Source organism: Hemiscyllium ocellatum, chromosome 44, assembly GCF_020745735.1.
Source record: "Hemiscyllium ocellatum isolate sHemOce1 chromosome 44, sHemOce1.pat.X.cur, whole genome shotgun sequence".
Classification (NCBI taxonomy): Eukaryota; Metazoa; Chordata; class Chondrichthyes; order Orectolobiformes; family Hemiscylliidae; genus Hemiscyllium; species Hemiscyllium ocellatum.
Genome location: NC_083444.1, coordinates 8,719,973 through 8,744,596, shown reverse-complemented (window position 1 = coordinate 8,744,596; position 24,624 = coordinate 8,719,973). Strand labels below are relative to the sequence as shown.

The following is a 24,624-nucleotide window of genomic DNA, read 5'->3' as shown; positions in this document are numbered from 1 at the left end:
TGAGATTCCCTACAGTGTGGAAACAGGCCCTTCAGCCCAACAAGTCCACGCCGAAGCGCAACCCACCCAAAAGTCATTCAGAGGGTCAAGTCATCGCAAGCAGGGCCCGCATTTATTGCCCATCCTTAATCGCCCAGAGGGCAGTTCAGAGTCAACCACATTGCTGTGGTACTGGAGTCACATCTCTGAAGGAAACAAATAAACCAGAGAGATATTTCCCCAACGGTGGCAAGATTTCTGTGTAAATCAAGATCCACCACTTGCCATTGCAGGTTTCGAAACCCTATCCCCAGCACATTATTGGGGTCTTGGATTAACAACTCTGTGATAATTCCGCTAGGCCTTCGACTCCACTGTATTAGGGTGGGTTAGCCATGGGAAATAGTCCCGTAGTGTCCAGGGACGTGCGGTTTAGGGTGGGTGAGTATGGGGTGGGCGGGGTCAGTTGGATTAGTAAACTTGCAGCTGACACAACGATTGGTCAGTTGGATTAACAGCGAGACTGAGGGTCTTGAGCAACATGAGGAGATAAACTGGGATGCTCATTTGGCGGCTGGAATGTAACCATGAGGTCTTTGAGATCGGGTAAATAGGCAGAGTCTTTTCCCTGGGGTGGGGGGAGTCCAGAACTAGAGGACATAGGTTTAGGGTGAGAGGGGAAAGATATAAAAGGGACTTAAGGGGCAACTTTTTCACACAGAGGGTGGTATGTGCATGGAATGAGCTGCCAGAGGATGTGGTGGAGGCAGATCCAAATGCCTCTTAAATGTTGCAATTGTATGGGTATATGAACAGGAAGGGTTTGGAGGGATATGGGCCAGGTGCTGGCAGGTGGGACTAGATGGGGTTGGGATATCTGGTCGGCATGGACGGGTTGGTCCAAAGGGTCTGTTTCCGTGCTGTACATCTCTATAACTCTATGATTGATGTGACAAAAATACTCCATGACATTCGGGAGCTCGGTGGACCAATGGGACCTTAGCGTGTCTGTCCACGCATTTCTGTAGGAGGAGGGGTTTGTTAGTCGGCCTTTATCAATTGAGGCGTAGATTACAAAAGCAGGGAAGCCATGTCGGGGGTTGTACGGGCCTTTGGTGAGACCACAGCTGGAGTAGTGTGTGCAGTTCTGGTCCCCACGTTATAGGAAGGAGGAGACTGCATGGGACGGAAGAACAGAGGTGAAAGGTCAGACAGGCTCGGGTGGAGTGGAGAAGGCAGAGGGCCGGTGTGACTGAGGTGGACAAGACTATGAGGGGCTGGACAGAGTGGCTAAGGAGCAGCTGTCCCCCATTGACGATGGGTCAGTCATGAGGGTTCAAGGTGAGGGGGCAGGTGGGGTGGCGGGGGGAAGTGTGTTTACCCAGAGCGTGGCGATGGTTTGGAATGTGCTCTGTGGGAATGTGGCAGAGGCGATTTATTGAACATCCTTCTAAACATACTGGGATGAGGCACATCATAACGTTCAAGACTCTGGGTCAAAGACTGGGAAACGGGATAAGGTTAAAGGTCGGCAGTTTCTGATGTGTTGGTTCATACTCAGCGGGCCGAAGAGCCTCTTCTGCACTCCACGACAGATTCCTGGTCAGTTGGGGAATTCGGGGAGAGCAGAAGTGCAGGATCAGCCTTGTCCTAATTGAATAACGGAACGGACTCGAGGGGCCGAATGGTCTGGCCCTATTGCCTCACCGTCTTACGACTATTTAGGTAGAAAAAGCGTTTGCAAAAGGAAACGGTGGGAGGGTGGCATTACGTCTTCCCGCTCATTCGAAAAGCTAGGATTCACACGATGGGCCGAATGGTCTCCTTTTCCAATGCAACGATTCTCAAGGGGCTGGTTGTCGTAGTTGTGAGTATGTAAGGATTCTGTAATAAGAGTGAAGAGCAGGGGATGTACAGCTGAGACTGTATCAGGCTGTGGTCAGAGGCACAGACTATTCTCTAAAGGTTTCAGAAATCTGAATCTCAAAGGGACTGGGGAGCCGTGGTTCAGGATTCTCTTCAGGTGACCATGCAGGTTATGTTGGCAGTCCATGCAATGTTGGCGTTCATTTCAAGAGGCCTATAATACAAAAGATGTAACGCTGAGGTTCGGGTCAGACCACATTTGGAATACCGTGAGCAGTTCCGGGCCCCGTATCTAAGGAAGGATGTACAGGACTTGGAGGGGAGGGGTCCAGAGGGGGTTTACAAGAATGCTCCCCAGGGATGAAGGGCTTGTCATGTGGGGAGTGGTTGAGGATTCTGGGTCTGTATTCGATGGGGTAGAGAAGGATGATGGGGATGTGATTGAAAGGTACAGAATACCGAGAGGCCTGGATGGAGTGGACGTGGAGAAGGGGTTTCCACTGGTTGGAGATCCTCAGGCCCGAGGGCACAGCCGCAAGGTGAAGGGATGGACGCTCACACTTTCACGCATTCACACTGGCGGGTGCGCACACTCGGGCCACACGCTCAGGCCACACGTTCACACGCTCACACTGGTGGGTGTGCACATTCAGGCCACACGTTCACACGCTCACACTAGCGGGTGTGCACACTCAGGCCACATGTTCACACTGGCGGGTGTGCACACTCAGGCCACACGTTCACACGCTCACACTGGCGGGTGTGCACACTCAGGCCACACGTTCACACGCTCACACTGGCGGGTGTGCACACTCAGGCCACACGTTCACACTGGCGGGTGTGCACACTCAGGCCACACGTTCACACGCTCACACTGGCGGGTGTGCACACTCAGGCCACACGTTCACACGCTCACACTGGCGGGTGTGCACACTCAGGCCACACGTTCACACTGGTGGGTGTGCACATTCAGGCCACACGTTCACACGCTCACACTGGTGGGTGTGCACACTCAGGCCACACGTTCACACGCTCACACTGGTGGGTGTGCACACTCAGGCCACATGTTCACACTGGTGGGTGTGCACATTCAGGCCACACGTTCACACGCTCACACTGGCGGGTGTGCACACTCAGGCCACACGTTCACACGCTCACACTGGCGGGTGTGCACACTCAGGCCACACGTTCACACGCTCACACTGGCGGGTGTGCACACTCAGGCCACACGTTCACACGCTCACACTGGCGGGTGTGCACACTCAGGCCACACGTTCACACTGGCGGGTGTGCACACTCAGGCCACACGTTCACACGCTCACACTGGCGGGTGTGCACACTCAGGCCACACGTTCACACGCTCACACTGGCGGGTGTGCACACTCAGGCCACACGTTCACACTGGTGGGTGTGCACATTCAGGCCACACGTTCACACGCTCACACTGGTGGGTGTGCACACTCAGGCCACACGTTCACACGCTCACACTGGTGGGTGTGCACACTCAGGCCACATGTTCACACTGGTGGGTGTGCACATTCAGGCCACACGTTCACACGCTCACACTGGCGGGTGTGCACACTCAGGCCACACGTTCACACGCTCACACTGGCGGGTGTGCACACTCAGGCCACACGTTCACACGCTCACACTGGCGGGTGTGCACACTCAGGCCACACGTTCACACGCTCACACTGGCGGGTGTGCACACTCAGAGGTGACACTCACCATGAAGAAGAAAGGAAAGGCATTCTCTCCGAGTTTCTTAATGAGTCTCTCCTGGAGTCTGGTCAGGGGTTTCTTTTCCTCTGGCAGTGGGGGGAAAGCCTGGAATGTCGCGATGAAGAGGTCCTTCCTGAAGGATAGGCCCAGCACATCGAGGTCTTCTCGTCCATAACGGAATGCACAGGTCAGAGTGACAAACACTGCGGCACACAGAGACACAGATCACAGCCTACTGCACCAGGAGCAGCTCAGACTCCCACAGGAAGACAGTTCAAATCCTACTCCGGACGGTTCGGCACAAAATTCACCGATAACTCCTGCTCTGTTTTGTTCACGTGTGAGGAATTCCTCGTGAACACCCTTTGTAGGAACACCGTTGAGACAAGAGGGAACACTTGAGAGGGAGTGTCAGAAAGGTTGCAGGGAGAGGGAGCAGGGATGTTGCACCGGGAATGAGCAGGAGGAGAAATGATTCTGATGCGATTACGTGGGTCACACTGACCAGATTCCTGAGAGATCCCCGCTCGGGATCTATCATCATCCACGTCGTTGGAGCAGTAAGACAGCTCGCTGTTCATCCACCCCCCACCCATAGTGCCCAGGGATGTGCAGGTTAGGGTGGATTGGCTGTGCTAAATTGTCCCATAGTGCCCAGGGATGTGCAGGTTAGGTTGGATTGGCCATGCTACATTGTCCCATAGTGTTTAGCGATGTGCAGACTAGGGTGGATTGGCCGTGCTAAATTGTCCCATAGTGCCCAGGGATGTGCAGGTTAGGGTGGATTGGCCATGCTAAATTGTCCCATAGTGCTTAGGGATGTGCAGGTTAGGGTGGATTGGCCATGCTAAATTGTCCCATAGTGCCCAGGGATATGCAGGTTAGGGTGGATTGGCCGTGATAAATTGTCCCATAGTGCCCAGGGATGTGCAGGTTAGGTGCATTAGTCAGGATTAATATCAGGAATGGGTCTGGGTGGGTTCCTCTTGGGAGGGTCGGTGTGGACTTGTTGGACCAAATGACCTGTTTCCACACTGTAGGGATTCTATGATTCGAGAGGGACCTTGGATCTTTGAAAGTGGTAAGACAGTTAATAACATTATTATTATTATTATTAATAGGGACAGAGTGTACAAAAAGCAAGGAGGTGACACTGGACTTGTACAAGAAACTTGTTAGATGTTGCCTGGAATAATGTATACAGTGCGGGGTGCCACATTGCAGGGTGTCAATGCTTTGGAGACAGTGTAGAAGCCATTTACTAAAATGGTCTGAAGGATGGGAATTCTTATTTGGGAATACATCGGAGAGTTTGAGATGGTTCTCCTTAGAGATGGAGACTTTCAAATTCATCGATCCACACGGCACAGAAACAGACCCATCAGCCCAACTTGTCCTTGCCGACCAACTGAACTAGTCCGATTTGCCTTCATTTGGCCCGTATATCCCCCGGAACCTTTCCTATCCAGCGAGACGCTGTTCCCATTCTTTTGTAAAAGGATGGAGAACCAGAGGACACGGATTTGAAGAAATTTGCAGAAGCAGTACATGTTACTACAGGAAAAATATCTTTTTCACTCAGTAAGTAGTTAGAGTCTGGTCTGTAATGCCTGGAAATGTGGAGGAGGAAGGTACAACTGAGGCATCCAAGATGATGAGGTGGACAGGAACAATGAGGAAGGTGTGACAATACTATCCCTGTAAGAGGTTTAATTTGTCCTTTTATTTTTTGAAAAACAATTGTGACAGAGGTGATGAGAAATCTGCTTCAAAGCCAATGAAGTAACCAGCTTGTGAAGCCTTGGGTGTTTTTGTTTTTAAAAAAGGTGGGAACAATAGAAGCAACCTGGCTGGGTGGGGGTCAAGCTCCCCCTGAACCAGGATGTTTAGTTTTCAGTTGCTGGGGTCTTGAAGCTGGGTTTAGAAGCTGCAGTACAACTCTCCCTGCTACTCTCTCTCTCACACAGAGTTATCTCTCGATATTTACTCCCTCCTGGATTAGAGAATTGGATGTGAGACAATCTATTTTACTGAATTTGCCTTTGTCAAGGGTGTGTTTATGAGATGCTACTGTATTGGGACAGTTGCTGTTCATGTGTTAAATAACCTATTATTCTGTTAAGTTTTCCAATAGAGTTAAGTAATTCCAATTTTTTTTTGGTTTTATTTTAACTACAGCCTATGAATAAAGTGTGTTTTGCTTCAAACCTGGTAGTTTGATCAATCCTTGCACTTGTCTTCAAAATAAGGAAAGGTTAGGGTCTGGGCTATCTTGTAGATGTATTTTGAGGGGGTTTGGTCTAGTCCTTAGCCAAGGTCATTGGGGAGAAAGCAAGAGATTGGCACTAGGTCGTGCTGCTGGCTTGGAGAGCCAGTCCAGTCATGATGGGCTGAACGATCTTGCACCGTGACCCACGTGAGATTCAGTAAACATGCACTTACCTCGTCTGTCTTTGAGATACTCGGGATCCACCAACACCACTCCATCTGCAGGAGGAGAGAAAAGAGAGTAGGGGAGCGAGAAGGGAGCGAGAGAGAAAAGAGAAAAGAGAGAGCGAGGAGAGAGATAGAAAATAACAGGCAAAGGTTAGAACAGGATAAAATACAAACGCACCCTATTCGCTTGCGTGCGTTGGTACAACAGGAATATCTATTCAGACACCACGGCTAACTTGGGAGAAAGTGAGGACGACAGATGCTGGAGATCAGAGTCAAAACGTGCGGCGTTGGAAAAGCACAGCTGGGTCAGGCAGCATCTGAGGAGTGGGAGGGTCAATGTTCCGAGCATAAGCCCTCCATCAGGAATGTACCCACAAAAGCAGGGCACAATGAGAATTTGAGCTGAAAATGTGTTGCTAGAAAAGCGCAGTGGGTCAGGCAGCATCCGAGGAACAGGAGAGTCGACGTTTCAGGCATGAGCCCTTCTTCAGGATTCCTGGGCTCATGCCCGAAACGTCGACTCTCCTGCTCCTCGGATGCTGCCTGACCTGCTGCGCTTTTCCAGCAACACAGTTTCAGCTCTGATCTCCAGCGTCTGCAGTCCTCACTTTCTCCACAATGAGAATTTGACAGCATAGGGCCCAAGAGGTAGCAGGTGTTCAGATACTCCAGGGGGACCGTCAGGCCAGAGGGATGGGTGAGAGATTTGAAAAGGCAGAGGTCCCTCAAGGGGCCAGAAGGGGTGCAAAGGGGGCAGAATGGCCACCGCAAAGTGTGACAGGTGTGCCCAGCGGCACGTTCTTCCTGGGTAGGTCACATACCCCAGCCCCGCTCTCCCCCTCCCACACACCATCCCAGAAAAGTGAAAGAGAGAGGCTTACCAACAGGATCCACATGATCAAGATGGTCAACAAAATCCCGCTTCCCCAGGTAGACTGTTAACTAGAGGGGTTAACCAGATGGAGGAAGGGTTAGTTAAAGGTTTCCCAGGGCTCGGGCTCAAATATCCAGCCCGGAACCAAATTTAACCGATTCTCACACAAATGAAAAGTCAAACATGTGGTGACTGGACGTGCCCCTGACTTATAACCAGGGATGGTTTGGTCAGGGGGTGTAACAAATATAATAAATGGGGAGGGTGGGAGGGGTCGGCAGGGAGCGGGGGTGGGGTAAGCAGAGTGGGGGGGGGGGGAGGAGGAGGAGGCAGGAGTGGGGGGGGAGGAGGAGGAGGCAGGAGTGGGGGGGGAGGAGGAGGAGGCAGAGTGGGGGGGGAGGAGGAGGAGGCAGGAGTGGGGGGGGAGGAGGAGGAGGCAGAGTGGGGGGGAGGAGGAGGAGGCAGAGTGGGGGGGGGAGGAGGAAGAGGCAGGAGTGGGGGGGGAGGAGGAAGAGGCAGGAGTGGGGGGGGAGGAGGAGGAGGCAGGAGTGGGGGGGGAGGAGGAAGAGGCAGGAGTGGGGGGGGAGGAGGAGGAGGCAGGAGTGGGGGGGGAGGAGGAGGAGGCAGGAGTGGGGGGGGGAGGAGGAGGAGGCAGAGTGGGGGGGAGGAGGGGGAGGCAGGAGTGGGGGGGGAGGAGGAGGAGGCAGAGTGGGGGGGAGGAGGGGGAGGCAGGAGTGGGGGGGGAGGAGGAGGAGGCAGAGTGGGGGGGGAGGAGGAGGAGGCAGAGTGGGGGGGAGGAGGGGGAGGCAGGAGTGGGGGGGGAGGAGGGGGAGGCAGAGTGGGGGGGAGGAGGGGGAGGCAGAGTGGGGGGGAGGAGGGGGAGGCAGGAGTGGGGGGGGAGGAGGAGGAGGCAGAGTGGGGGGGAGGAGGGGGAGGCAGGAGTGGGGGGGGAGGAGGAGGCAGAGTGGGGGGGAGGAGGAGGAGGCAGAGTGGGGGGGAGGAGGGGGAGGCAGGAGTGGGGGGGGAGGAGGAGGAGGCAGAGTGGGGGGGAGGAGGGGGAGGCAGAGTGGGGGGGAGGAGGGGGCAGAGTGGGGAGGGGAGGAGGGGGCAGAGTGGGGGGGAGGAGGCAGAGTGAGGAGGGGGAGGAGGCAGAGTGAGGAGGAGGAGGAGGCAGAGTGGGGGGGAGGAGGGGGCAGAGTGGGGGGGAGGAGGGGGCAGAGTGGGGGGGAGGAGGGGGCAGAGTGGGGAGGGGAGGAGGGGGCAGAGTGGGGGGGAGGAGGCAGAGTGAGGAGGGGGAGGAGGCAGAGTGGGGGGGAGGAGGGGGCAGAGTGGGGGGGAGGAGGGGGCAGAGTGGGGGGGAGGAGGGGGCAGAGTGGGGGGGAGGAGGGGGCAGAGTGGGGGGGAGGAGGAGGCAGAGTGGGGGGGAGGAGGAGGCAGAGTGGGGGGGAGGAGGAGGCAGAGTGGGGGGGAGGAGGAGGCAGAGTGGGGGGGGGAGGAGGAGGAGGCGGAGTGGGGGGGAGGAGGGGGCAGAGTGGGGGGGAGGAGGGGGCAGAGTGGGGGGGAGGAGGGGGCAGAGTGGGGGGGAGGAGGGGGCAGAGTGGGGGGGAGGAGGGGGCAGAGTGGGGGGGAGGAGGGGGCAGAGTGGGGGGGAGGAGGGGGCAGAGTGGGGGGGGAGGAGGGGGCAGAGTGGGGGGGGAGGAGGGGGCAGAGTGGGGGGGGGAGGAGGAGGCAGAGTGGGGGGGGAGGAGGAGGCAGAGTGGGGGGGGGAGGAGGAGGCAGAGTGGGGGGGGAGGAGGGGGCAGGGTGGGGGGGAGGAGGGGGCAGGGTGGGGGGGAGGAGGGGCAGAGTGGGGGGCGAGATGGCAGAGTGGGGGGCGAGATGGCAGAGTGGGGGGCGAGATGGCAGAGTGGGGGGGTACAGTAGGAGTGAAATGAAAGTTTAAGGGGGTGTGTGAGGGTTTGAGGGTGTGTGAGGGGGTGAGAGTTTGAGGGAGGGTGTGAGGGTGAGGGAGTGAGTGAGGGTGAGTGAGGGAGTGAACGAGGGTGAGGGAGTGAGCGAGGGTGAGTGAGGGAGGCTGTGAGGGGGAGTGAGGGTTTGAGGGATTGTGCGAGGGTGAGAGTTTGAGGGGATGACCTTTTGAGACTGTGTACACAAAGCAGACAGTTCTTTCCAAGAGCCAGCACAGGTGTTGCTGGGCAGTGTGGCCTCAGACTGTACTGCGTTCCTGTGACTGTAGAAACCTCTAACTATCACGGGGAACAAAGTGAGGTAGCTGCTGTGTTCTTCAACCGCAATTGGCTGGGCTTACAGTTATGAAAAAACTGAAAATGTCACGGGGAGGTTACCAGGAAAGGAAATATTCCAAGCGCTTTCCCTGTCACAGCCCAGTGCTGTGCTCAACACAAAGGCAGACCAGAAATAAACCACTCTGTGTAAACCCTCACAAATTCAAAACGTCAAGGCTGTTAGTGGTTGAACTGACGTGCACAGAAGCTACGCAGATAATTCTCAGTCGGGGGAGACTTTCATCTAGTTGGCAACACTTCCCTTGGACACACCTCAAAGAGAATTCCTACCTCTCCTTCGCCACTTCAGAGTTAGTGGGAGTCTGAGCTGTGAGGAAACAGTTCAAACAAAACAAAAAGTCTGCTGCTCACAGAGTTACAACCCTACACCAGCAACCCCATCCAGTCGAACAGCTCAGAGACTGACGCAGTTGCTTCCTAAAAGACAATCAGAAATAGGAGCAGCCTCAGGCTGTTTGGCCCCTCTAGCATGCTTTCCCATTCAATAGGACCGTGGCTGATCTGACATTCCTCACATCCATGTTCCTACTTTTCCCCGTAACCCTTGACCAAGAATCTACCTACCTCAACCTTCAATATACGCAGTTAAAAACCATACGACACCAGCTAATAGTCCAACCTGGAAGCAATAGCTTTCGGAGTGCCGTTCCTTCTTCAGGGAGCTGCGGAGCAGCTGTGGAGCAGCGCTCCGAAAGCTAGTGCTTCCAAATAAACCTGTTGGGCTATAACCTGGTGTCTCATGTGGTTTTTAAAATTAGTCCACCCCAGTCCAACACCAGCTCCTCAAAATCTTAAACAGACACAAGGACTCTGCCCCTATAGCTCTCTGTGCCAAGAAGCTCCAAGTACTCAGAGCAGAGTATTCCTCCTCATTTGAGTGATACAGAGGGGCTGAACCGGCTGGGGCTGTTTTCCCTGGAGCGTCAGAGCTGAGGGGTGACCTTATTGAGGTTTATAAAACCATCAGGGGCATGGATAGGATAAACAGACAAGGTCTTTTCCCTGGGGTTGGGGAGTCCAGAACTAGAGGGCATAGGTTTAGGGTGAGAGGGGAAAGATATAAAAGGGACCCGAGGGGCAACGTTTTCACGCAGAGAGTGGTACATGTATGGAATGAGCTGCCAGAGGAAGTGGTGGAGGCTGGTACAATTGCAATGTTTAGGAGGCATTTGGATGGGTATATGAATAGAAAAGGTTTGAAGGGATATGGGTTGAGTTGGGATATCTTTCCGGCATGGATGAGATGGACCGAAGGGTCTGTTTCCGTGCTGTACGACTCTAACTCAGTCTTGAATTGGCTCCCATTGATTCTGAGAGGATGCCCTTGGGTCCTAGACTCCCCCACAGGGGAAACGTCCTCTCAGCATGGACTCTTAGGTATGTAAAATGTTTCAATGGGATCAGCCTCTCGTCCTTCTAAACTCCAGGGAGCACAGGCCCAAGCTGTTTCGCCTTTCCTCACAAAATGGGGATCCCGGGAATCCTCCATCCCGGGAATCATCCGGGCTAACCTTCTCTGAACTGCCTCCAACGATTGACTATTTTTCCTATTCTGCACCCGAGGGAGAAGCAAAACAGACCAAACCCAAACAAACAGGGAGCGAAGGTTTCAATCGAGTGGAGACGGGGAAGGTGGAACAGTTAACTGCGAGCAAGAGGGCTTCCTGTATCACACAGCCAGCAGGAAAACCCACAGGGGTGTGCAGAAGAAATCGCCTCACCCAGAGAGGGTGGGGAATATAGGACTCGTCAACACATAGCAGACACACGGGAGGAGATGTGACAGGAGCAGATGGAGGATTAGAGAAGAGGGTTATAATGATATGGGAGGGAGGAAGAAGGATGGGAGGAGGGCCGAGAGGAATGTAAATGCTCGAATGGACTAGACAGGCCAAATGGCCTTTTTCCAAGCCAGGTATCGTGTGTGGTCCTCATCACTTCTTTGACACAAGGACAAGTCGGACCAGAAAAGAACTGGGATTTGGGCTGTTCTCAGTCCAAAGATATGCAAGTTAGAGTGGACTGGCTGTGCTAAATTGTCCCATAGTGCCCAGAGATGTGCAGGTTAGGGTGGATTGGCCGTGCTAAATTGTCCCATAGTGCCCAGGGACGTGCAGGTTAGGGTGGATTGGCCGTGGGAAATTGTCCCATAGTGCCCAGGGACGTGCAGGTTAGGGTGAGTTTGCCGTGCTAAATTGTCCCATAGTGCCCAGGGATGTGCAGGTTAGGGTGGACTGGCTGTGCTAAATTGTCCCATAGTGCCCAGGGATGTGCAGGTTAGGGTGGATTGGCTGTGCTAAATTGTCCCATAGTGCCCAGGGACGTGCAGGTTAGGGTGGATTGGCCATGCTAAATTGTCCCATAGTGCCCAGGGATGTGCAGATTAGGGTGGATTGGTTGTGCTAAATTGTCCCATAGTGCCCAGGGATGTGCAGGTTAGGGTGGATTGGTCGTGCTAAATTATCCCATAGTGTCCAGGGATGTACAGGTTAGAGTGGATTGGCCATGCTAAAATATCCCAAAGTGCCAAGGGATGTGCAGGTTAGGGTGGATTAGCCGTGCTAAAAATTGACCGAGGTGAGGGTGCACTGGCAATGGGAAATGCAGGGTTGCAGAGATACGGTAAAGGGTTGGTTCTGAGTGGGAAGCTCTTTGGAGGGTCAGTGTGGACTCGATGGGCCAAATGGTCTGCTCTCACACTCTCTGGATTCTATGATTCATTGAGGTGGGAGAGCCGGCCATCCTCTCCTTGAAGAGGGAGAATAAAGAAAGGGGTCGCACGATGGAATACTCTACACTGCTCCCATTAAACACTCCCAGGACAGCATGATGTTAGCTACAGAGTAAAGCTCCCTCTACACTGTCCCCCATCAAACACTCCCAGGACAGGGACAGCATGGCGTTAGCTACAGAGTAAAGCTCCCGCTACACTGTCCCCATCAAACACTCCCCAGGGCAGGGACAGCACGGGGTTAGGTACAGAGTAAAGCTCCCTCTACACTGTCCCCCATCAAACACTCCCAGGACAGGGACAGCATGGCGTTAGCTACAGAGTAAAGCTCCCGCTACACTGTCCCCCATCAAACACTCCCAGGACAGGGACAGCATGGGGTTAGCTACAGAGTAAAGCTCTCGCTACACTGTCCCCATCAAACACTCCCAGGACAGGGACAGCATGGCGTTAGCTACAGAGTAAAGCTCCCTCTACACTGTCCACCATCAAACACTCCCCAGGGCAGGGACAGCACGGGGTTAGGTACAGAGTAAAGCTTCCTCTACACTGTCCCCCCCATCAAACACTCCCAGGACAGGGACAGCATGGCGTTAGCTACAGAGTAAAGCTCCCGCTACACTGTCCCCCATCAAACACTCCCAGGACAGGGACAGCATGGGGTTAGCTACAGAGTAAAGCTCTCGCTACACTGTCCCCATCAAACACTCCCAGGACAGGGACAGCATGGCGTTAGCTACAGAGTAAAGCTCCCTCTACACTGTCCACCATCAAACACTCCCCAGGGCAGGGACAGCACGGGGTTAGGTACAGAGTAAAGCTTCCTCTACACTGTCCCCCCCATCAAACACTCCCAGGACAGGGACAGCACAGGGTTAGCTACAGAGTAAAGCTCCTCTACACTGTCCCCATCAAACACTCCCCAGGGCAGGGACAGCACGGGGTTAGGTACAGAGTAAAGCTCCCTCTACACTGTCCCCATCAAACACTCCCCAGGGCAGGGACAGCACGGGGTTAGATACAGAGTAAAGCTCCCTCTACACTGTCCCCATCAAACACTCCCAGGACAGGGACAGCACGGGGTTAGAGACAGAGTAACACTGTCCACCATCAAACACTCCCAGGACAGGGACAGTACAGGGTTAGGTACAGAGTGAAGCTTCCTCTACACTGTCCCCCATCACACACTCCCAGGACAGGGACAGCACGGGGTTGCTCTATTGCCCCAGTCCCAGGAATAAGCTGATAGTCTGCATTATGGGCTCAGTTTTCCCACAAACCTCCATCTCAGAGGCGAATGCTGTTTTCCATTGAGCTGAGCCAAGTTCATTGGCAAAACTACAAGTCCAGGTCTTGTGGCTAAATGTTTGCAGAGGTAGGAGCAGCCAGCTAAGTAATCCTCATTTCCAAATGGACCCTGAGCAGGAAGTAATAAATTCAGAGTTGTTACAAATGCCATCTCTGATCCGGACTTGTTGCCAAACACGACGCTGCCTTCCTGGATGTCAATCAGAGCCATTCTAAGGACACCACATCTGTGAAACATCGACACAAGGAGTTTTCCAAGAAATGACAAGTTTATATCGTAGTCTTAGTAACAGAAACTAAACAAAGTTACTGCTGAACAGCAACAATGTTAAACTTTAGCACTGCTCAACTTTACGAGTAAAGCTCCCTCTACACTGTTCCCCCATCAAACACTCCCCAAGGCAAGGACAGCACAGGGTTAGATACAGAGTAAAGCTCCCTTTACACTGATCCCCCATCAAAACACTCCCCGGGACAGGGACAGCACGGGATTAGATACAGAATAAATCTCCCTTTACACTGATCCCCCAAACACTCCCCGGGACAGGGACAGCACAGGGTTAGATACAGAGTAAAGCTCCCTCTATACTGTTCCCCCATCAAACACTCCCAGGGACAGGGACAGCACAGGGTTAGATACAGAGTAAAGCTCCCTCTATACTGTTCCCCCATCAAACACTCCCAGGGACAGGGACAGCACGGGGTTAGATACAGAGTAAAGCTCCTTTTACACTGATCCCCCATCAAACACTCCCCGGGACAGGGACAGCACGGGGTTAGATACTGAGTAAAGCTCCCTCTATACTGTCCCCCATCAAACACTCCCAGGACAGGGACAGCACAGGGTTAGATACAGAGTAAAGCTCCTTTTACACTGATCCCCCATCAAACACTCCCCGGGACAGGGACAGCACGGGGTTAGATACAGAGTAAAGCTCCCTGTCTCCATCAAACACTCCCCGGGACAGGGACAGCACGGGGTTAGATATAGAATAAAGCTTCCTCTGCACTGTCCCTATTAAACACACCCACAACCGGGACAGCACAAGGTTAGAAACCGAGGAAAGCTCCTTCTACACTGTCCCCATCCAGCAGAGGGGTGGACTTGCAGATACACGGTGAAATGATAGTCCCATTGACCACAGCTCTTGTGTAAAATCCAGCAGGCTGCACTGTGATTAAGGTAAGGGAATGGGACGGCCCTGAACAGACCAGCTCAAAGTCAGGGAATTCTGTTCCAATGTCAGAGAATGGGAGTGTCATCCATAAACATAGAATTGCTAGGGTGGAAGCAGGCCATTCAGCCCATCGAGTCCACACCAGGCCTCCAAACAGCATCCCATCCAGACCCACCCCTCCATTTCTAATTCTAGTAACCCGGCATTTCCCATGGCCAATCCACCCTAACCTGCACATCCCTGGGCACTATGGGACAATTTAGCATGGCCAATCCACCCTAACCTGCACATCCCTGGGCACTATGGGACAGTGTAGTATGGCCAATCCACCCTAACTTACACACCCCTGGGCACTACGGGACAATTTAGCACGGCCACTCCACACTAACCTGCACATCCCTGGGCACCATGGGACAATTTAGCATGACCAATCCACCCTAACCTGTACACCTTTGGACTGTGGGAGGAAACCGGAGCATCCAGAGGCAACCCACACAGCACAGGTAGAACGTGCAATCTCCACACCAACAGTCACCCAAGGCTGGGATCGAACCCGGGTCCCTGGTGCCATGAGGCAGCAGCAGTCATCCTCCAATGTGCCCTCGAGCCCAGTGCAGAATAAAACCAACACCAGTAGAAACACACGCATTAGAATCGTCCTAATTCAGCAAAGTCACCAGGAACATCAGTGGTGTGGACTAACTTCCAGGATGGAATGGGGGTTGGGGGGGGGGGGGGGGGGGGGGGGGGGGAGACATCTGTCTCTATGACCAGTGCGGATGTACCCAAGCACAATGTGTCTCTACCCCTGGCCTTCGCCATCACACTGACCTCAGCCATTTTCTCCAGGGGCAATTTGGAATGGGCTCATGTATCGGCTTTCTCAACCCCCCAGAATGCAGCAAAGTTCTCTTACCTTGCAATTCGGGCTTGACTTCTTAAACACCCTGAAACAGAGAGAATTGAACACCCGTTAGAGTACTTGGAAAGAGCATCGACAAGATAAAACACTGCACAGAAACGTACGGAAAAAAATCACTTCTCAATTCCCCTCCCCAAAGCGTGTCTGCCTTCCCACCTCAGAGACAGACTCAGATGTCTTACAGAGGAAGGAATAGGCCATTTGCTCCATCGATCCTAGCCTGCCGTTCAACAGGGATGCTCTTTATTTCAATGTCGTCCTCCTGCTCTCTCCCCATATCACATGCACGAGAATTTCCTCCAACCTTTTGCCCCGGAAATGCCCTCAGCCCCTTGGCCCCAGCAGTCTTCAGAGGTAGAGGATTTAGCTGGTTGACCGGGTGAAGAAACGTTTCCTTGCCTCAGTTCAAAACAGTCACTTGAGGCGATGACCCCAGTGTTCCTCCATCTTGTTCACATCCATTACCAGAACATCGAGCAGACTAAAAAAATACCACAGAACGTAAGGCGTTGGAGCAGAACTAGGCCATTCGGCCCATCGGCTGCACCATTCAATCATGGCTGATATGGTTCTCAAACTCCATTCTTCCACTTTCACCCCATAACCCTTGACCGCGCCCCTCCCAACTAATAGGGAACTTCTCTCTCTCTCTCTCAGTCTTAAAGATACTCAGTGACTTGGCCTTTACAGCCCCCTGTGTCAACGAGTTCCACAGAGTCCCCACCCTCTGGTTGAAAAAATTCCTCTCCATCTCAGTCCATCCCCTCACTCCTGAGGCCGTGCCCTTGGGCCTGAGGAACTCCAGCTGGCGGAAACCCCTTCTCCACGTCCACTCTATCCAGGCCTCTCGGTATTCTGTACGCTTCAATCAGATCCCACCCCCCCATCCTTCTAAACTCCATCAGGTACAGGCCCAGAACCCCCCACCACTCTTCATATAACAAGCCCTTCCTTCCTGGGATTTTTCGTGTCTACCTCCTGTTTTGAATAAACTAACACACCAAGTTAATCAATGACCAATGAACAAGTGAATGTTCGACTACTAGCATTAATATGATAAAGTGTACAACTTTCTTCTACTGAGGGGTCACTGTGTGGTTTAGGGAGGGGGGTGGCACAGTGGTAATGTGTCTGGGTTATTAACCCTGAGCCACAGTTGTGGGGAATTCAAGTTCCACCCTGACATTTGAATAAATAAAAATAAACTGGAATTAAAAAGTTTAGTGGAATTCTCTGCCCCAGAGAGTGGTTGAGGCCACGGCATTGTTTCCAAGAAGGGGGTCACATGGAGTTTCTGGAGCTAAAAGGGTCAAAGAAGTACCCCTTCCCCACCCTCCCCAACTCAATCCACTAACATTCACTCCCGTCATCAGTGATGCAGAGTCACAGCAGTGTGTACCGCCTACACGATGCCTTGTATTGTTGGAATATCGTCAGGGCCCCCTCCCCTAGCGTTTACTGTGCTGTCTGCCTCCAGTCACTTCTGGATATCGCATGGAGTACATTGAGTTGGATGAAGACTAGCATCCGAGACGCTGGTTCGAGACTTCCCAGTCAACAAGAATCCCCTCATCTCTGTCCTAAAGGGTCTATCCTTAGACTGTGACCCCCCACTGGTTGTGGGCTTCAGGAACATCCTTCCTGCATCTACCCTGTCTGTTCCTGTTAGAGTTGAATAGGTCAAATGCAGCAGGAAGAAAGACTTAAGGAGGAATAAATTAAAGCAGAAGAATTGCAGACGCTGGAGATCTGGAACAGGGTTGGAGGTTGCTGGAGAAATCATTGCAAAACCCAAATGGTCGACTTGTGCAAGGTGACAGAAGGCTATAAAGTAATAAGGGATATAGATAGATGTCTTTCCCTGAAGATGGGGCAGTTTCAAGACTGGGAGGGAGGGGGGTACATTTTAAAGGTGAGAGGAGAGAGATTTAAAAAAGACACAAGGGGCAAATTTTCTTTTTTTTTTACACAGAGGATGGTTCGGGTGTAGAATGAACTTCCTGAGGAAGTGGTGGATGAGGGTACTGCGTTTAAAAGACATTTGGATAAGTCCACAAATAGGAACGGTTTGGAGGGATATGGGCCAGGAGCAGGCAAGTAGGAACGGTTTGGTTTGGGATTACGTTCGGCACAGACTGGTTGGACCGAACCTTGTTTCCGTGTTGTGTGACTCTGCGTCCTTCTCCCCTGTCTAGGGCTCTAGTGCAGTTGGATCTTAACTGTCCCCCCCCCCCCCCCACTGGGCAATTAGGGATGGGCAGAAGTGCTGGCCCACTCAGCGATGCCCACATCTGTGAATGAATTTTTCAAGAAAAGCAACTTTATTTCTCACCTATCTGGCTGGGCCTCCCGCTTGTGCACAAAGGCCATTTGGCCCATCCACAGACGGGATAGACGCAGGAAGGATGTTCCTGAAGCCCACAACCAGGGGGGGTCACAGTCTAAGGATAGACCCTTTAGGACAGAGATGAGGGGATTCTTGTTGACTGGGAAGTCTAGAACCAGCGTCTCGGATGCTAGTCTTCATTCAACTCAATGTACTCCATGCGATATCCAGAAGTGACTGGAGGCAGACAGCACAGTAAACGCTAGGGGAGGGGGCCCTGACGATATTCCAACAATACAATGCATCGTGTAGGCGGTACACGCTGCTGTGACTCTGCATCACTGATGACGGGAGTGAATGTTAGTGGATTGAGTTGGGGAGGGTGGGGAAGGGGTACTTCTTTGACCCTTTTAGCTCTAGAAACTCCATCTGACCCCCTTCTTGGAAACAATGCCGTGGCCTCAACCACTCTCTGGGGCAGAGAATTCCACAGGCTCCCTGGGTGAAGACATCTCTTCTTGGCTCGGTGTCTGGTATCCTGAGTGTGAGAGCCCCTGGTTCTGACTGAATGAATGAGCTTTTATTGTCGCATTTACTCACGTGAATACACTGAAACCTTCACAGTGCCAGCTGAGGAGCAAAGGGACCTAGGTGCAGGTTCTGGAGCACAAATTCTTATGAAAAAAAATAGAAAAACAAAGAAATATAAAGTCCAGCATTGCAGACCTCCAAAAGTACAAAATCACAGTAATAAATGAGAAAAATAAAGAAATAAGACGTTTAGAATAAATTCCTTCCACGATAGTATTATTTTTTTTTAAAAAAAGAGATCATAAAACAAAAGAGGAATAAGCCCATTTTGTGACTGGACTCAGGGGATCACAGCCTAACGATACAGAGTGGGCCCTTTAGGACCGAGATGAGGGGATTCCTGTTAACTCGGCAGTCAGGAACCAGGGGATCATAGTCTAACGATACAGGGTAGGCCCGTTAGGACTGAGACGAGGGGATTCCTGTTGATTAGGCAGGTGAGATGACTCTTCCATAAACTGGAAAGAACACATGGTCCCACTGGAGTTGGGGCGAGGGTGTAGGGGTGGTTGCAGAGAGGACACGGTGAGACATTTTTGCCCTATAGAAGCAAGGAATTATTCCAGTGAGGAAGGAGGCTCAGGGTGGGGGGGTGGGCTGCTGCAGTAGAGAATGTGGTGTGGATCTCGCCGTTCCTCATGGCTGCACCCTGGCCTTTGACTAGGCTGCTTTGGCGAGAGCTTTGAAGATAAGATTGGTCCAGGCCTGGGATTCCAATGATGGGCTTGGGACTCCTTTTTGGTGATGGGCCTGGCTCTCCTTTCGGTAGCTTCGGTGTTAGTCTGTGACTCCATGTAGCTTTCTTTCAGTACTGTGGGGGTCCAGCTTAGGATCCTAACAGGGGCAGAGGGGAGTCGGGTCTTCGAGTCTAAAGGCACGAAATGGACTTATTCCTCATCTTTTAAAAAATTTTTTAAAATTGTACTATCATGGAAAGAATTTATTCTAAATTTTTTATTTTTCTCATTTATTACTGTGATTTTGTACTTTTGCAGGTCTGTAATGCTGGACTTTATATTTCTTTGTTTGTCCATGTTTTTTCATAAGAATTTATGGTCTAGAATCTGCACCGAGGTACATTTGCTCCTAAATTGGCGCTGAAAACGGCAACTTGTAAACTTTTCAGTGTATTCATGTGAGTAAATGTGACAATAAAGTTCATTCATTCAGTCAGAACCAAGGGCTCACTGTGTAAGGATACCAGACACAGAGGAGAAAGTGAGGTCTGCAGATGCTAGAGATCAGAGCTGAAAATGTGTTGCTGGAAAAGCACAGCAGGTCAGGCAGCAGCCAAGGAACAGGAGTTGTAGAGGGAGGAAGAGAGCTTCTTCAAGGAAGGCATCCTTGCAAGAGGATTCGCATTAGGTTAAAATCTTTGAGGAGAAAGTGAGGTCTGCAGATGCTGGAGATCAGAGCTGAAAATGTGTTGCTGGAAGATAAGATTCCTGAAGAAGGGCTTATGCCCAAAACGTCGACTCTCCTGTTCCTTGGATGCTGCCTGACCTGCTGCGCTTTTCCAGCAACACATTTTCAGTACCAGACACAGAACCAAGAAGAGATGTCTTCACCCAGGGAGCCTGGGGAATTCTCTGACACAGAAAGTAGTTGAAGCCACGGCATTGTTTTCAAGAAGGGGTCAGATGGAGGTTTTAGTGTTCAGGGGATCAAAAGCATGGTGGCACAGTGGTTAGCACTGCTGCCTCACAGCGCCAGAGACCCGGGTTCAATTCCTGACTCAGGCGACTGACTGTGTGGAGTTTGCACGTTCTCCCTGTGTCTGTGTGGGTTTCCTCTGGGTGCTCCAGTTTCCTCCCACAGTCCAAAGATGTGCAGGTCAGGTGAATTGGCCATGCTAAATTGCCCGTAGTGTTAGGTAAGGGGTAAATGTAGGGGTATGGGTGGGTTGCGCTTCGACAGGTCGGCGTGGACTTGTTGGGCCGAAGGGCCTGTTTCCACACTGTGAGAAAAAGAGTATGGGGTAGAAAGTGGGAACAGGAGACTGAGTTGGATGACCAGCCCGTGATCCAGTTGAATGGTGGAGCAGGCTCGAAGGGCCAAATGGCCTCGTCCTGCCCCTACTTCCTATGGTTCTACAACGTTTGATTGTCCACCCTGCCAACTCAACCCACAAACATTCTCTCCCTCCACCAGCGGTGCAGAGTAGCAGCAGCGTCTACCGCCGACAGGATGCATTGTACTGTCGGATTGACGCCAGGGGCCCCACTTAGCCTTTTATTGCACAGCCATTTCTGGATATCACACTGTGTTGGGTGAAGGCTAGACACACTAGAGGAGACAGAGATGGACCATTCAGCTGTTATGGACTAGACCAGACCAGATTGCACCCCATCCTCAAAATATTTTAAGAAGGTCACCTAGACCCTAACCCTTTCTTATTTTAAAGGTAGATGTGATATGGATGTTTCAGGTGGGACGCAGCCGGTCAAACCACTCAGCTTTAAGCAAAGCAGAATTTATTTAAACACTACAGTTGAAACACAATGGAAGGAAAGCAGAAGTAATATTACTATTGGAAGACTTAACTTGCCTGATAGTAATAGTTACTGTAAGTAACTGTCCCAACACAGTAACGGTCCACAAACACACCCCTTGGCAAAAAGGTAAATTCAAACAGGTCCACAGGCAGGAGGGACCAACACCCAGAGAGAGATTTCAGAGAAATCAATGACTGAAGCTTGCAGTTTTTCTGTACTCACACACTTTGTGCTACTACAGCTAAAAACAAGCTAGAGAGAAAAAACCTAACCTGGAAGAACCGCCCAACTCCCCGTCCATAGTCTAGTGTTCATCCCTAGACTTTTCGGCACCTCTGCTTTTACAACCCCTCTTCAAAAAAAAACCCAAGGACAAAATAACCTTTTTAAAAGCAGCAGCATCAAAACACCACGCATGTGACTGAAGATTACCAGGTGTACTTCGAGCCTTGCGGTGTGTGCTGGGTCTTACCCCCCATGCTGAGGAGGGGTGGGGGTGGGGGGCATTCTGGTATAACGTCCTCCTCCCCTCACCAGCCCAGCTCAGCGGGTCCTCACCACCCTGGGGAGTACATGGACCCCGAAACAGACCCATCTCGCCAGGCCAGTTGGGTTCAGCGATCGTCACCGTTGGAACGTTGGTGTATCCAGTAGGGGAAGAGACAGGAAATTAAAATATTCCGACTATATCCCGGGAGGAGGCAGGAGGTGGATAGATGTGTTTCCTCCAGCCCGGTTAGAAACGGCAACTGCTTCGAGATGCTGAAAATTCAGCAAACAAGGTTTCATCACTCGTTTCTCCTTTAGTGATTATTTCTGTCCGTCCGTCTCTCTCTCTCTCTCTGTCTGCCCATCTCTCTCTCTCTCTCTCACACACATACACTCTCCGTATGCCTGTCTCTCAGTCTGTGTCTGCCCATCTCTCTCTCTCACACACACAGTCTCCATCTGTCCATCTCCCAGTCTCAGTGTGTCTGTCTCTGTCTGTCTTTTTCAGTGTCAGTCTGCCCAGCTCTCTCTTTCTCTCACACAGACACATACAGTCTTAGTCTGTCCGTTTTTCTCTCTCTCTCACACATACAGAGTCTCAGTCTGTCTGTCTGTCAGTCTCTGTATGTCTGTCTCTCAGTCTGTCTTTCTCACACAGTGTCAGTCTGCCCAGCGTGCTCTCTCTCACACACTCTCACAGTCTCAGTCTCTCCATCTTTCAGTACCTGTCTGTCAGTCTCTGAAATCCCCCACCCTTGGGAAAAGATACCTGCCAATTACCTTACTTATAGGCCTCATGTGTTTATAAGTCTCTGCAAAGTCACCTCTCAACCTCCTCTGTTCCAGTGAAAATGTTCCAGCCCCTCCTTTTAAGTCAAACCCTCCACACTCAGCAACATCCTGGCCAGTCTCTTCTGAACCCTCTCCAGTGTAATAATATCATCCCTGTAACAGAGCGACCAGAACCGGACACAGTTACTCCAGAAGAGGCCTCACCAATATCCCGTACGGACTCAACATTACATCCTATATCGGTTCATCATACCTTCTCTGCTCTTGGACTCAGTGGGCCTCTTAATGAAGTTCAGAATACCACGTGCTTCAGTAACCTTCACTCTCTACCCGTACTGCCACCTTTCATGATGTACACACCTAGACCTCTCTACTCCTTCACCCCCGTTAGAGTATGGCCCTTCATTTTATCCCATCTTCCCATATTCTTCAGAGCAAAGTCCATCAGCTCAGACTGCTCCACGCTGAACTGCGTCTGTCCCCTCCACCGAATTGGTCAATGCCTTTTTTGATGTTCCACACAGTTCTCATGTTGTAGGGTTCTCCCAAGCTTTGCAGACATTAAAACTGTCCCCTGCAGCCCAACATTTGGAGCACACATATCAGGATAAGGTAGAGGCTCAACACTGACTCCTGGTGGACGTCCTGGGGCAGAACGTCCTCAGGCCCAAACCTAAAATACATGAACCAATACCCGCTGCTTCCTGAAACTCAGCCAGTTTTGCAGCCCACCTGTCCAGTGTCTCCCTCTCTCTGACACAAGCTGTAAACCTTGCTCACAAGTCTGTTCAGGTGGCTTTTGCAAGTCTGACCGTGTTCATTAGGCTTTTTGCTTCATCTTCATCTCTCAGCTCTGCAGCTTCCATCGCTATGGTCGTGTTCCCAGCAATAAGTGCACCGTCTCTAGCCTCCTTCCCATCACACCAGCCCCAGCTTGCTTCTGGGCCTCCGAGCTCAGGAATCAGGGTGGGGAAGGGGGCTCAGTGAGATCCAGGTACAATGTTCTCCCCTCCTAGTGCCTGAGAGGGTTTCCTCTGGTTGGTCCGGATTCCTCCCACAGTCTGAAGATATGCAGGTTAGGGTGGATTGGCTGAGCTCAATTGTCCCATAGTGCCCAGGGATGTGCAGGTTAGGGTGGATTGGCCGCGCTAAATTGTCCCATAGTGCCCAGGGATGGGCAGGTTAGGGTGGATTGGCCGCGCTAAATTGTCCCATAGTGCCCAGGGATGTGCAGGTTAGGGTGGATCGGCCATGCTAAATTGTCCCATAGCGTCCAGGGATGGGCAGGTTAGGGTGGATTGGCTGAGCTCAATTGTCCCATAGTGCCCAGGGATGTGCAGGTTAGGGTGGATTGGCTGTGCTACATTGTCCCATAGTGCCCAGGGATGTGCAGGTTAGGGTGGATTGGCCATGCTGAATTGTCCCATAGTGCCCAGGGATGTGCAGGTTAGGGTGGATTGGCCGTGCTAAATTGTCCCATAGTGCCCAGGTTGTGCAGGTTAGGGTGGATTGGCCGTGCTCAATGGTCCCATAGTGCCCAGGGACGTGTGGGCTAGCCATGGGGTAAATGCATGGTTACAGGGATAGGGCGGGATGCTCTTCAGACGGTCAGCATGGACTCGATGGGCTGAATGGCCTGCTCCCACGCTGCAGGAGATTCTATCATATAATTGGACAGTGACGTAGATTGAAGGGGCAGACTGGGCCAATGCAGTTCGTCGTTTGTAAAAACGCACATCAGCAGTGGAAGTGCCAAGCCTCTCGAGAGCCCTGTACAACTGAGAGAAAACCTCCTTGTTCTTGCACTCCAAGCCCACCATCGAGCTAACGGAGGGAGGAACTTCGATTTCAACATAACAGCCATTTTCGCTGGGTGCACGGCCCTGAGTAAACCTTCCTGAGCGAGCGACCAATTTTCTTTTTAAAAACAGGCAAGAATTACAACGTGGATATATTTTTAACCACAAGTGAAATGGGAAGGACAGAAATAGCTCACAACAGTGGCCCTTCTCAGCCTCAAACTTCCACACAGGAAACAAACGTCGGGAGGAGGGAATCAATGTCAAATGCGGGCAACGTTACCCACTCTCCTGCCAACGGCAGTGCCATCATTGCTGTTCATGGTCAACATATTGAGAGCACGTGTCTTCTTCCAAGCTTAGTGCTGCTGTTTCCCATACAGCCACCCCATGCTGACAGCTCAGCAGCCCTTTTCCCTGTCAAACGTAAGAGCTCCTTCTGTGAACACAACTCATCTTGGCGCTGGTTGGCCCTGACATGATGCTTTCACTGATCTGGCGATGCTGACGCGATCAAACATGTCGTCAGAAACCACGCGTGGATACTGAAGAACCTGACGGAGGTTATGCACGGACATCGCATCCCTCAGGCCACATCAGTCTGGGCTAACATGCAAAGGATTAGCTTACAACAGAGATCAACAGGTCGAGGGTCATGCTTCAAGAGAGCCAGGCTAAGATGGAGTCTGAGAACTTCATTACTTCAGCACGCCGCACGATCGTGAAGACATCACGTCTCTTAAAGGTGTACTCATTGCAACACGGTGGGGGGCTAATTTCCTGACCACAAAGGCTTTTTGCTATTCC

At 52.0% G+C, this 24,624-nt stretch overlaps 1 protein-coding gene across 5 annotated transcripts in view; it reads right to left on the bottom strand.

Annotated features, from left to right (window-relative positions):
• The window catches only part of LOC132835353 (arrestin red cell), a 131,255-nt gene that overhangs the window by 14,167 nt on the left and 92,464 nt on the right, over positions 1-24,624 (bottom strand). For 4 of the 5 annotated variants that reach the window (XM_060854806.1, XM_060854805.1, XM_060854804.1 and 1 more), the window contains 4 exons: positions 15,320-15,350; positions 6,888-6,948; positions 6,010-6,054; positions 3,574-3,770 (listed from right to left, as the gene is read on the bottom strand). In XM_060854806.1, coding sequence (XP_060710789.1) covers positions 3,574-3,770; positions 6,010-6,054; positions 6,888-6,948; positions 15,320-15,350 — 334 coding nt within the window. Of the gene's footprint in view, positions 1-3,573; positions 3,771-6,009; positions 6,055-6,887; positions 6,949-13,197; positions 13,297-15,319; positions 15,351-24,624 lie in introns of those variants that run through there. The other variant, XM_060854808.1, reaches the window with a different exon arrangement.